The sequence below is a fragment of the Mustelus asterias genome, chromosome 7 (assembly GCF_964213995.1).
Source record: "Mustelus asterias chromosome 7, sMusAst1.hap1.1, whole genome shotgun sequence".
Lineage (NCBI taxonomy): Eukaryota > Metazoa > Chordata > Chondrichthyes > Carcharhiniformes > Triakidae > Mustelus > Mustelus asterias.
In genome coordinates this window covers 43954290-43968344 of record NC_135807.1, presented here as the reverse complement: position 1 = coordinate 43968344, position 14055 = coordinate 43954290, and the positions used below count along the sequence as shown (strand labels likewise).

At 45.0% G+C, this 14055-nt stretch overlaps 1 protein-coding gene across 1 annotated transcript in view; it reads left to right on the top strand.

Moving 5' to 3' along the window:
* The window catches only part of tmem67 (transmembrane protein 67), a 148277-nt gene extending 141832 nt beyond the window's left edge, over window positions 1-6445 (top strand). Inside the window, exons 28-29 of the mRNA XM_078216975.1 lie at window positions 5072-5214; window positions 6365-6445. Coding sequence (XP_078073101.1) covers window positions 5072-5214; window positions 6365-6445 — 224 coding nt within the window. The remainder of the gene's footprint in view (window positions 1-5071; window positions 5215-6364) is intronic.
* Window positions 6446-14055: the final 7610 nt, after the last annotated feature.

Sequence of the window (14055 nt, the reverse complement as noted above, 5' to 3'; positions counted from 1 at the left end):
CTGACAACAACTGGGAAGAAGCTGTTCTTGAGTCGGTTGGTACGCGAGGGTACAGTTGCACTGGAAAATGTTGAAGCTGTAACCAAGGGGTTAATAGCAGCTGATCGATTAGGGCCACATTTCGCTATTAATCTCGCATGAGTGCCTTTCGTTGGTACCTTTCCCTGATTCCTCCATTGTGAATTAGGGGTTCATAACCTATCTCAGCTGTATATCTCTCCTCATCTGGGAATACTCATATCTATTGGGTGGCCCTTTTCTTGCTCCTCCAGTGAAATGCACTAATAATCCAAGAGGCCCTCAGAAAACTCACCAGCTGAGTTTGTCCTCATTTACGTTTTTTGCTGTTCAATTGCTTCATGTTGTAAAATGGTGGTGCTAAGCTCTCAGCATGAGACTAGCTTGGCCCTTCACTGGGTGAGTGTGGAATTTCCTCCCAACATCCCAGTGGAGATGGGAACATCCCAAATGTTGCCATTTTCCTCACTCCAAGGCCCTTCAATCTTCCCACTCTACTCTGTGATCGCATTGTGATCATGGATTTGCTTATGACTTGTGTGGACCTTGCCCCTCTCCATCTTGAGGCCCCTTGCAGTGTGATATATAAACCCACTCCCCCTTCTGCCTTTGAATGTCCTTTCACTACCTAGTCGCCAACTATAGGCTGCAGATGCACTCTTGGACTGTATGCCATCTGTGGCCCAACAGCATGCTTGAGAGCCCCCTGCTACTACCGGACTGATGCATGTGATGTTATGTCTGACAACATCCAGGGCACAACTAACTAGACTGCCATGCCTTCCCTCTTCCTGGGACAAGGAGAGTTTTGGCAAGATAAGTAACTTAAGGTGAAGAACATCTTCAGTCCACCAGCGACCCATTCTGGCCACAAGTTGCAGATGTCATTCAGTTAGAAACCCTCTTCCCATTTAAATGCATGAGATACTGCCCCCCACCTCACACCATTCCAGTCGTGTGTGATCCCCCCCTTCTCCACTCTTCACCCCAGTGCAGGCTTCACCCTGTAGCCACTTGTCATGCCTCTGATCAATTACTCCGTTCCTGAGTCAGGGCCTCGCTCCGCATCAGACACAAAGCCACACCAGCCTTACTTCTAGTGTGCCAGGCAGACCCTTGCCGATTAACCCCCCTAAAAATGATGTGGTGTTGGCAGTGAGGCTTTATGCTGAATCCAAGGTACCATGAACACTGCGTGATGAAAGTTAGGTGAACAAAGCTCAAAGTCCCAAGCAAAGTGCATGTCATTAGGTGCACATCGCTTATACATTGTTGTGAAACATGTTGGCCTAATTGCACACCGCCATGCCCTATTGATCCAGCGCAGGGGGATACTTCCAGCAAACATTCCTTTCGACGAGTCTGCATGACATTAAAGTCTACACTCAACATGTTCCCAATGTTGCATGGAGGGAAACGTGACCTGCCATTGGAGGCTTCATGGCACTGCCGCAAACGATGTAAAACTGATTTTTTTTCTCTCACAATATTTTCCAGCTGTGGACAGGAACAGAAAATCCCAGCCTTAGATAAAATGACAAGATAATTATTTCTCACCTATAAGAGCAGTTAATTTGGGAGTCAAATCTGTCCTTCGCTCTTCTGACAAATGCGTCAGTCACACTTGCTTATTTTGAATTTAAGGTTCAGATCTTGTTCACCTTGACATAAATAGTTTCTTGGGTGACATTGATAGTTGTAGAGAAGGCTAGTTTTGAGCTAAACTGTTGAGCCAAATTCTTACAATATGAGGTCAGATTCCCCAGAGTGCAACTCAATGGGTCTGCCTGGCACACTAGAAGTAAGGTTGGGGTGGCTTTGTGTCTGATGCAGAGCGAGGCCCTGACTCAGGAACGGAGTAATTGATCAGAGGCATGACAAGTGGCTACAGGGTGAAGCCTGCACTGGGGTGAAGAGTGGAGAAGGGAGGGATCACACATTTGACTGGAGTGGTGTGAGGTGGGGGACAGTATCTCATGCATTTAAATGGGGAGAGGGGTTCTAACTGAATGACATCTGCAACTTGTGTCCAGAATGGTTGGCTACTGCCCGATTTGCAGTCTTGCCATTTTTTAAGTCCCACCCTGAGATATTTTGGGGTCTCCAGAAAAGGGTACAAGGCTAATTTCTAAATATAAGATGGATGAGTTATGAGGAAACATTGGCTGCTCACGAATGGCCATTTTCAGCTTCATGGGAGGAAACAGAGAACACGGGGTGGTGTTTCATAAGAACATAAGAACATAAGAAATAGGAGCAGGAGTAGGCCATCTAGCCCCTCGAGCCTGCCCCGCCATTCAATAAGATCATGGCTGATCTGACGTGGATCAGTACCACTTACCCGCCTGATCCCCATAACCCTTAATTCCCTTACCGATCAGGAATCCATCCATCCGCGCTTTAAACATATTCAGCGAGGTAGCCTCCACCACCTCAGTGGGCAGAGAATTCCAGAGATTCACCACCCTCTGGGAGAAGAAGTTCCTCCTCAACTCTGTCTTAAACAGACCCCCCTTTATTTTGAGGCTGTGTCCTCTAGTTTTAACTTCCTTACTAAGTGGAAAGAATCTCTCCGCCTCCACCCTATCCAGCCCCCGCAATATCTTATAAGTCTCCATAAGATCCCCCCTCATCCTTCTAAACTCCAACGAGTACAAACCCAATCTCCTCAGCCTCTCCTCGTAATCCAAACCCCTCATCTCCGGTATCAACCTGGTGAACCTTCTCTGCACTCCCTCCAATGCCAATATATCCTTCCTCATATAAGGGGACCAATACTGCACACAGTATTCCAGCTGCGGCCTCACCAATGCCCTGTACAGGTGCATCAAGACATCCCTGCTTTTATATTCTATCCCCCTCGCAATATCGGCCAACATCCCATTTGCCTTCTTGATCACCTGTTGTACCTGCAGACTGGGCTTTTGCGTCTCATGCACAAGGACCCCCAGGTCCCTTTGCACGGTAGCATGTTTTAATTTGTTTCCATTGAGATAGTAATCCCATTTGTTATTATTTCCTCCAAAGTGTATAACCTCGCATTTCTCAACGTTATACTCCATTTGCCATATCCTCGCCCACTCACTCAGCCTGTCCAAATCTCTCTGCAGATCTTCTCCGTCCTCCACACGATTCACTTTTCCACTTATCTTTGTGTCGTCTGCAAACTTCGTTACCCTACACTCCGTCCCCTCCTCCAGATCATCTATATAAATGGTAAACAGTTGCGGCCCGAGTACCGATCCCTGCGGCACGCCACTAGTTACCTTCCTCCAACCGGAAAAATACCCATTTATTCCGACTCTTTGCTTCCTGTCGGATAGCCAGTCCCCAATCCACTTTAACACACTACCCCCAACTCCGTGTGCCCTAATCTTCTTCAGCAGCCTTTTATGGGGCACCTTATCAAACGCCTTTTGGAAATCCTGCCAGTCTGACGAAGAGGCCGCATTACCTAAATGATCAGGGCCATTTTGGAGTGGCCTTGCTATCAACCCACCTTCATGCTGCTTATCCTCTGACTTGTGACCTCTCTGGAACAGGAAAGAAACAATTTAGTACAGAACAGAGGAATGTAAGAATCCACTTTATTGGAACACATATACTCTGATCCAAATTTGTTGTTCAGTGGATGGTTACATTTTGTTTTTGAAATGTAATCCTTATATTTTTAACCTGGACTAATTTTCCATATTAAGGAATATTACTATAGAATCATAGAATCCTACAGTGTAGAAGGTGGCCATTCAGCCCATCGAGTCTGCACCGACCACAATCCCACCCAGGCCCGAGTCCCATGCATTTACCCTAGCTAGTCCCCCTAACACTCAGGGGCAATTTAGCATGGTGAATCCACCTAACCCGTACAATTTTGGACTGTGGGAGGAAACCGGAGCACCCGGAGGAAACCTACGCAGGCACGGGGAAAATGTGCAAACTCCACACAAACAGTGACCCAAGCTGGGAATCAAACCTGGGTCTCTGGCACTGTGAGGTAGCAGTGCCAACCACTGTGCCACGGTGCCGCCCTGATATGATAATAGCTTTATAAAGTTTTCTTCATAAAAGTGTGTGTAAGAATAGTAATAAAAATGTATTGTGTTACAATCCCAGGTGATATTAATACTAGCTCAAGTCAGATCCCAGAGTGAAATCTGGGGTAATAGATCCTAACCTTTTTTTAGAAACGTGGGGGAAAGTTTCTGAACAAATTCACAGGAGTCTACTGATGAACTTTTAACACAAAAAATTAAATATTTATTAAACAAGAAAAGAAACAATATTACACCAGACAAAAGGATTGGAAAAATCACACCAACTCAAGAAGACACTTCAAATTCACATTATTCTTTTACCCCAGCAAGATCTTTACAGACACAAACCAGTGAAGAGTTACCATTAGCTTGACACAAAGGCTTGAGACTTGAGACTAGCACAGTTGCAAATTGTTTTCTTTTGGTGAATCCCTGAGCTTTCACTTGATGCTTCTCATCCACTCATATCTCTTCCAAAAGCACCCAAAAACTGCACTCTAAACTCACTGTTTTTTCAACTGCGGAACAGACAAATGGGTTTTCTAAGCTCAGTCTCCCAGTCGCACCTCTGTTAAATTGATCACTTTACTGAGTCCTATAACTGATCATTCAGTTAACTACTGTCCAACAGCCTTGTATCTTTTCTTCCATTTTATCTTTCTTTACACACAAATATATATATATATTCAGCTTAAAATTTATACATTGGTCATAATGGGAGTCTGTGTTGTGCCTTTTGAAAGTCTAAAGATTATTGTATTTAGCTCCAAGGTTCAGAAAGTTTGGCCACCCCTGTTAAGTGTAATTTGAATGCATTCACAGATAGTTTGTTTCCAATGAACTAATCAATTTGGAGTGATGACTACCTTTCTATATTGCATAAGGAATTAGCAAAAATAAAGTATTTATGATTTAAAATAGATGGATAACCAAATTACACTGCTTTTTAAAGATATTTTAATAACGCAGTTTGCTTATCTAGTGTCAATACTAATTATTTACTCTCTACTTTGTCCCAGATGAACACCTTTCCTTCACTGATATTCTGTACTATGGCAATGAAAGCACACTTCTTATTTTTGATACGCTGTTCTTCTGTGTTGTAGACCTTGCAGCTAAAAATTTTATTTTAGCTGCCTTTCTAACTTACATACAACAAAAGGTATGTATGCATCTGTGTTCAATGTCACATGGGTATTTAAGTCACAGAAACAGGAAAATCAATGCCAGTCCCTTTAGAAGTCATAGCTTGCATCCAATGATCATCCTGTGTTATATTATGTCAGCTGTGTCTCAACTGGTATCAGTCTAACTCCTGCATTCAACGTTTGTGGGTCCAGGTCTCACTCCAGTGACTTGAGCACATCTATGCTGACAGTCCCAGTGCTGAGAGAATGTTGCGCTGTTGGAGGTGTGATCTTTTGGATAAGCCAAGGACTTGTCATCTGTTCAGATATTCATTAAATGTCTCATGGTGTTATTTCAAAAAGAATTATCCCCAGTACGCTCCCTCAATCAACATCACTAAAGTCAGATTTTCTGATCATTGTGATATTGCTGTTTGTGAGGAGAGATTTATACAAACTGGCTGTCAAGTTTCCTACATTTCAGTAGTGATTGTTAACAGAATCTAAGTTGATTGGTGAAGTCAAAACCAAGACACAGAACTTTCTTTACCAAGAGAATTCATTGACTTTGTTCAATCTCATACCCTCCCTCAAACGCCCAATGTCCCAGCTGTCACCTATTCAAATGTGATCAGATTACTTCATTCAACAATGCCCTTCACCTGTGCATTTTAACAGTATAAATAATAATTAACACGCGCTTCAAAAAATACTTCTTTGTTAGTGTTTTGAGATGTCCTAAGCTAATGAAAAACACTGGATGGAGTTTTCTGGCCCTTCCCGCTGGCAGGATCTTATGGTCCCTTTGAAGGCAGCCCCCCACAGCAGGTTCCTCAGCGGTGTGGTTGGGGAGCAATGCAAATGCCCATTGACGTTAGTGGGACTGGAAGATCCCGCCGCCAACCAAGGGCAAGATGTTTCTGCCGCAGGGAAACGCGTCGTGGGGAGGGCTGGAAAATCCTGGCCACAGTGTAAAGTCTGTCCATGTTCTACATGTTGTAACACATAGTTTCACAAATAAATCTAGAGGTTCACAAGTAAAAATTGACCATGAATAAGGTAAGCAGTCAGCCCCTGTAGAATTGTTAGCTGTCAGTCTGCAGAAAAGGGGGGAGAAAGCAAAAAAAAACCTGAAGGTTCTGAACATTCTAATAAAAAATTCATTTTCTTCTTTCTGATTCTAAGATTATTCAGTTCATCCGTGTTGCAATAGGACGCAAGAATGTGGCCGCAAAAACACTGGTGGATGAAAGATTCCTCCTCTAAAATATATGGAAACTACAGAGATTCATTAGGTGGACAAGTTTCTATTATTCTTGGATTTACTTTTCATATTTGCACTGAACAAAAAAATGCTGTTAATATTAATTTCATTTGTTGCGAGTACAGATTGCTACAGTAGATATTACTATGTCGCGTTGTCTAACTTTCTGAGTTACAATGTTTTAGATAAGTTTGTAATTTGCAATGTAGGGTACACTTGTGTTTTGAGTTTTTTCCCCTTCTCTTACTTTTTCTCTTATTGCCAAGCACCATTCTTCCACCAAATAAGTGAGTCGGTAATTTCTGTTGGTCAATGTTGTTCTGTATCTATTGTTGGAATTCATTGGTTTATGGCCCTCCTCCCTCTTTTGTGTATCACATTGGACTCATCCACCTTCCTGAATTCTCATTTTCACCAAAATCTTTGGTTATCTTTGGTTTATATACAATGTCAAATATAGATTTATAGTAACTTTCGAAGAATGTTACATTTTAGTATTTATTATTGTATATAATTGCACTTTCAAGTAACTTGCTGGTAACTGAAATAAATGGGTTAAGGTCGCTGCTAAAATCTGAAGCAGACCCTGATCTAAGAAGCAGCCAGGGATTAGTTGATGCCTCCGCCTCCATGGACGTACAGACAGCAGCCCTGGTGGTAATAGTGAGGGAGAATACACAGCAGCTTGCAGAAAAGCTTCCAAACCATGGTGGTCAGGATGGATACTACTCTCTCTCATGTTTTTCAGAAGCTGTTAGTTGTCATTAAACCAGCCATACCATTGACAAGTGGGTACTGATCGAGAACCTAGTGGAATCAATCTGATTGATACTGTTGGCTCTCCGGACATGTCTTCCTCCTTATTGCACCACATCAGTGGAACACATAACACAATACCAGACTACCCAGGAACAAACTCCAGAGATGCAGTCAACATTGCATTGAAAGCTACCATTCAACAAGAGGTACCTTAGGGCCAGATTCTCTGACTTCGCCCACAGCTGGGATTCTCTGGTCCCACTGCTGCGATTGGAGATTTGGCTGAACGCCAAATTCCCCATTCTCGCTGGCAGTGGTAATGGTACGTGAATTGCCAGAGAATTCTGGTCTTAGACTTTTGATCCCCTTGTTGAACATGAACAGGCAATTGTTTTCGATGATGTTGCTCCCAGGTTGCACCTTGGAGAATGACTTGAAGAAAAAAATAAAACGTTTTGACACACTGGGAAAACAATGTTCAGAAAGAGACGGCTGACTTTTGTTCATTTTAAACTTTGTTTTAACAAAATGTAAGGTACACTTACATTGTGTTTTATTATTCATGGCGATTAGAGTTATACAGGAAAAAAATAATGGCTTGAATTCTCCCAGCCAGCTGCGCTGCTCAAATAGTGCAGTGGACCAGGAGACAACAGCAGTGGGGCCTTTAGCGGGATTCGCGACCGGCGTCCAGCTGATCGCGAGTCACCGAGGCTCTTTTTTTTCCATGTAATCAGCTCCGCACCAAAAATCAGTGCAGAGCTGATTACCATATGGAAATCTTAATTTCCATATGATTAGCGGGCCCGGGACAGTGGTCTCCGAGCTCGCTCGCATCTCCCCGATGCCGGGAGAGGCTCCCATCAGCGGGGTGTACAACTGATGGGGAACAGGCATCTTCACCCCACTGGTGGGAACAGAGGCCATTGAAGCCCCCTGGGAGGTCGGGGGCAAGGAGGGTGTCCCTTGGGTAGTGCCAGCCTGGCAGTGCCAGCCTGGTACTCTGGCACTGCCCAAGGGCACACTGGTTCTGCCCACCAGGCACCTTGGCACGGCCCATCAGGCACCGGGCAGTGCCAAGGGGGTGGGGCTAGAGGGGTAGGGGCTATTGGAGGAGTGATCAGTGGTGGTGGTGGGACCACTCTGCAATAGGATCAGTGGGGGAGGGAGTGAGGGGGCATTAGGGGTTGGCCATGGGAGGGGATGGATGGGGCTGGCCATTGGGGTGGGGTCGGGGCTGGCCATTGCGGTAGGGTTGGGGCTGGGGGGGGGGGGGGGGGTGGGGTCGAGGCTGGCCTTGGGGGGAAAATTGGGGCTAGCCAGGATGAGCTTCCATAGGCCAGTGATCGGGTGGGGGTCGGGAAGGCCAGCGATCGGGGGGAAGTGTCTGGAGGCCAACGATCGGGAGGTGGAGGCTAGCGATCAGGGTGGAGTTTCAGGGATAACATTGGAAGGCCAGCAATCGGGAGGCTGGCAATGGGGGGGCGGTTGGGGCCAGTGCACATGCGCCGATCTCCCCACTGACAGGTCAGCGCTTGTGCAATGGCCCGCTCAGCACTATGCTGCTGGCTTCTCGGGCAGGATGAGGCCCCCCACCACCCCTACTTTCCAGCATGAATCTCTCTAAGGCACTCTGTGATGCACAACAGTGTCGGACATTCCTTCATAGAAACACAGAAAATAGGTGCACGAGTAGGCCATTCGACCCTCTGAGCCTGCACCACCATTCAATGTGATCATGATTGATCATGCACTGTCAACATCCCACTCCCATTTTCTCTCCATACCCCTTGATTCCTTAGCCACAGAGGCCACGTCCAACTCCCTCTTGAACATATTTAACAAACTAGCCCCAACAGCTCTCTGGGGTAGAGAATTCCACAGGTTCACAGCTGAGTGAAGAACTTCTTCCCCATCTCAGTCCTGAATGGTTTACACCTGATTTTTAGACTATGACCTCTGGACTTCCCCAACATTGGGGACATTCTTCCCGCATCTAGCCTGTCCAGTCCCATCTGGATTTTATATGTTTCTATGAGATCCCCTCTCATTCTTCTAAATTCCAGTGAGTACAAGCCCAGTCGATCCTGCATCTCTTCATATGTCAGTGCTGCCATTCCAGGAATCAGTCTGGTGAACCTCCGCTGGACTCCCTCAATAGCAAGAATGTCCTTCCTCAGACTCGGAGACCGAAACTGCACACAATACTCAGGGTGTGGTTTCACAAAGGCCCTGTATAACTGCAGCAAGACATCCTTAGTCCTATACCCAAATCCTCTTGCTATGAAGGCCAGCATGCCATTAGCTTTCTTCATTGCCTGCTGTACCTACATGCCAACCTTCAGCAACTGTTCCACCATGACAGCCAGGTCACGTTGCACCTCCCCTTTTCCTAAACTGACACCATTCAGATAATGATCTTCCTTCTTGTTTTTGCCACCAACCTCACATTTAGGTAAGTACACCCAAAAAATGGGCACTTAGTTTTTTTTGGGAGAATCCCAGCCAACCTATGAAGAGTATTTATTCAGAAAGTAGCATGAATTGTAGCTGCAGGTCCTTATGAATGACAGAGTTCCACATTGCACACTTCAGATACAAATATCCTCAGTTTTTCCTTTGCATGACAGGTTAGCTGTGGTAGCACTCTCATTTCTAGGTTAGAAATTTAAAGATTCATGTCCGAATTGAGTACAAAGTCTGGGCTCACTCCAGTGTATTACTGTGGAAGTTGGTGGTTGATGGTACTGTTTATTGGATGAAGAATCAAACTGAGGCCTTAGGATGAAAAAAATCTGATGACACCAATACAGGGAAGGCAGTGGAACTCTCCCTTGTGTCCTAACCAATATTTATCCCTCAACCAGCATCATTAAAACAGATTATCCGGTTGTGATTAAAGAATGATGCAACACAGGAAGAGGTGACTTCGCCCAAAATGCTTTCCCTGCCTCTTCGAAAGGGGTGTCCAAATTACTTCCACTGGCTTGCTCTTTCCATATAGCCTGTCAAATTTACCACTTCAAGTGGTTAACCAATTCTTTTTTTGAAAATTATTGTTGTATCTGTTTCCACTCCCAAGCTATCAATCAATGTGATCCAGATCATAACAACTTGCTGCATTTTCTCCCCTCATGTCACCTCTGGTTCTTTTACCAATTACCTTAAATCTGAGTTCTCAGTATGCAACCCTTTTGCCAAAGAACGCTGTTTCTCTTTATTTACACGATCAGAACCCTCCATGATTTTGAACATCTCTGTCTAATCTCTTAATTTTCTCCACTCTAAAGAGACCAACCCCAGTTTCTCTAACTTTTGTGTGTAACTGAAGTCTTCCCTCCTTGACCAATCTCCTCTGCAGCTTGTTTTTGCACTCTATGAGCACAATTTTCAACTGATAGTCTCTGGCAAAGCAAGATATCATTAGCCATTGGAATCCATTAGAATATCCAGTGGGCTTTGCTGTCGCTCTTTAACAATGCTGCAGCATTAGCATCCCACCTCCAGACTCCCTGATCAATCCAGGAGGGTGAGTGGGATGATTTGAACAAAGAACAAAGAAATGTAGAGCACAGGAACAAGTCCTTCAGCCCTCCAAGCCCGTGTCGATCATGATGCCCTAACTAAAAAAACCTTTTGGCCGTACTCGGACTGTAACCCTCGATTAGATAGAGGAATGTAGATAGTTTGTAGATAGTCCAATTAGGGAAGAGGCCATACTGGTATTGGGCAATGAGCCTGGTCAGGTAGTTGATGTTTCAGTAGGGGAGCAGTTCAGGAACAGTGACCACAATTCAGTAAGCTTTAAGGTACTGATGGACAAAGATAAGTGTAGTCCTCAAGTTAAGGTGCTAAATTGGGGGAAGGCTAATTACAACAATATTAGGCAGGAACTGAAGAATGTAGATTGGGGGCAGATGTTTGAGGGCAAATCAACATCTGGCATGTGGGAAGCTTTCAAGTGTAAATTGATAGGATTCAGGACCGGCACATTCCTGTACGTATGGCAAGTTTTGGGAACCTTGGATAACGAGAGATATTGTGAGCCTAGTCAAAGAGAAAAAGGAAGCATTTGTCAAAGCTAGGAGGCTGGAACACACAAACCAAGTGTGGAATACAAGCAAAGTAGAAAGAAACTTAAGCAAGGAGCAAGGAGGGCTAAAAGGGGTCACGAAAAAGCATTGGCCAGCAAGAGTAAGGAAAATCCCAAGGCTTTTTATACATATATAAAGAGCAAGAGAGTAGCCAGGGAGAGGGTTGGCCCACTCAAGGAAAAGGGAGGGAACCTTTGCGTGGAGCCAGAGGAAATGGGCGAGGTATTAAATGAATACTTTGCGTCAGTATTCACCAAAGAGAAGGAGTTGGTGGATGATGAGCCTGGGAAAGGGTGTGTAGATAGTTTGAGTCATGTTGAGATCAGAAAGGAGGATGTATTGGGGTTCTCGAGAAACATTAAGGTAGACAAGTCCCCAGGACCTGATGGGATATACCCCAGAAAAGCAAGGGAGGAAATTGCTGGGGCCTTGAGAGAAATCTTTGTATCCTCACTGGCTACAAGGGAGGTAAGAGTTTTAACAACACTCTTACTGTGTTTACCCCAGTCCAACGCCGGCATCTCCACATTACAAGGGAGGTCCCAGAGGATTGGAGAATAGCCAATGTTTTTCCTTTGTTTAAGAAGGGTAGCAACAATAATCCAGGTAATTACAGGCCGATGAGCCTTACATCAATGGTAGGGAAATTATTGGAGAAGATTCTTCGTGACAGGATTTATTCCCACTTGGAAATAAGTGGTCGTATTAGTGAGAGGCAACATGGCTTTGTGAAGGGGAGGTTGTGTCTCACGAACTTGATCGAGTTTTTCAAGGAAGTGACGAAGATGATTGATGAGGGTAGGGCAGTGGATGTTGTCTACATGGACTTCAGTAAGGCCTTTGATAAGGTTCCTCATGGCAGACAAGCAGAAGGTGAAGTTGCATGGGATCAGAGGTGAGCTGGCAAGGTGGATACAAAACTGGCTCAGTCAAAGAAGACAGAGGGTAGCAGTGGAAGGGTGCTTTTCTGAATGGAGGGCTGTGACAAGTGGAGTTTCTCAGGGATCAGTGCTGGGACCTTTGCTATTTGTAATATATATATAAATGATTTGGGTGAAAATGTGGCTGGTTTGATTAGTAAGTTTGTGGATGACACAAAGGTTGGTGGATTTGCAGATAGCAATGAGGACCATCAGATACAGCAGGGTATAGATCGGTTGGAGACTTGGGCGGAGAGATGGCAGATGGAGCTTAATCTGGACAAATGTGAGATAATGCATTTTGGAAGGTCTAATACAGATAGGAAATATACAGTAAATGGCAGAACCCTTAAGAGTATTGATAGGCAAAGGAATCTGGGTGGATAGGTACACAGGTCACTGAAAGTAGCATTGCAGGTGGAGAAGGTAGTCAAGAAGGCATACAGCATGCTTACCTTCGTCGGCCGGGGCATTGAGTTTAAAAATTGGCAAATCATGTTGCAGCTTTATCGAACCTTAGTTAGGCCGCACTTGGAATACAGTGTTCAATTCTGGTTGCCACACTACCAGAAGGATGTGGAGGCTTTGGAGAGGGCACAGAAAAGATTTACCAGGGTGTTGCCTGATATGGAGGGCATTAGCTATGAGGAGAGGTTGGAGAAACTTGGTTTGTTCTCACTGGAACAACGAAGGTTGAGGGGCGACCTGATAGAAGTCTACAAGATTATGAGAGGCATGGGCAGAGTGGACAGTCAGAAGCTTTTTCCCAGGGTGGAAAAGTCAATTACTAGGGGGCACAGGTTTAAAGGAGATGTACGAGGCAGATTTTTTACACAGAGGGTGGTGGGTGCCTGGAGCTCGCTGCCAGGGGAGGTAGTGGAAGCGGATGCGGTAGTGACTTTTAAGGGTCGTCTTGACAAATACATGAATAGGATGGGAATAGAGGGATATGGCCCCGGAAGGGCAGAGGGTTTTAGTTAAGTCGGGCAGCATGGTCGGTGCAGGCTTGGAAGGCCAAAGGACTTGTTCCTGTGCTGTAATTTTCTTTGTTCTTCTTTGTTCTTTGTATTCCCTCCCTGTTCATGTACCCATCCAGATGCCTCTTAAATGTTGCTAATGTGCCTGCTTCCACCACGTCCTCTGGCAGCACATTCCAGGCACCCACAACTGTCTGCATGAAAAACCTCCCTCACACATCTCCCTTAAACTTTTCCCCTCTCACCTTGAACCTGTGCCCCCTTGTAATTGACACTTCCACCCTGGGAAAAAAATCTCTGACTATCCACCCTGTCTATGTCTCTCATAATTTTGTAGACCTATCAGGTCTCTCCTCAGCCTCCGTCTTTCCAGTGAAAACAATCCTAGTTTATTGAACCTGTCCTCATAGTCAATGCCTTCAAGACCAGGCAACATCCTGGTGAACCTTCTTTGCATTCTTTCCAAAGCTTCCACATCCTTCTGGTGGTGTGGCAACCAGAACTACATGCAATACTCCAAATGTTGCCTAACCAAGGTTTTATATAGCTGCAACATGATTTGCCAACTCTTGTACTGAATGCCCTGGCTGATGAAGACAAACATGCCACACGCATTCTTAATCACTTTGGCCACCTGTGTTGCCACTTTTAGGGAACTGTGGACCTGCATGCCCAGGTCCCTCTGTATGTTAATGTTCCTAAGGGTTTTGCCATTTACAGTATAATTAACACCTAAATTTGAACCTCCAAAATGCATCACCTCGCATTTGTCTGGATTAAACTCCACCTGCCATTTCTGTGCGCAAGACTCCAATCTATCTATATTCTATTGTAACCTCTGACAATCCCCGGCACTTTCGGC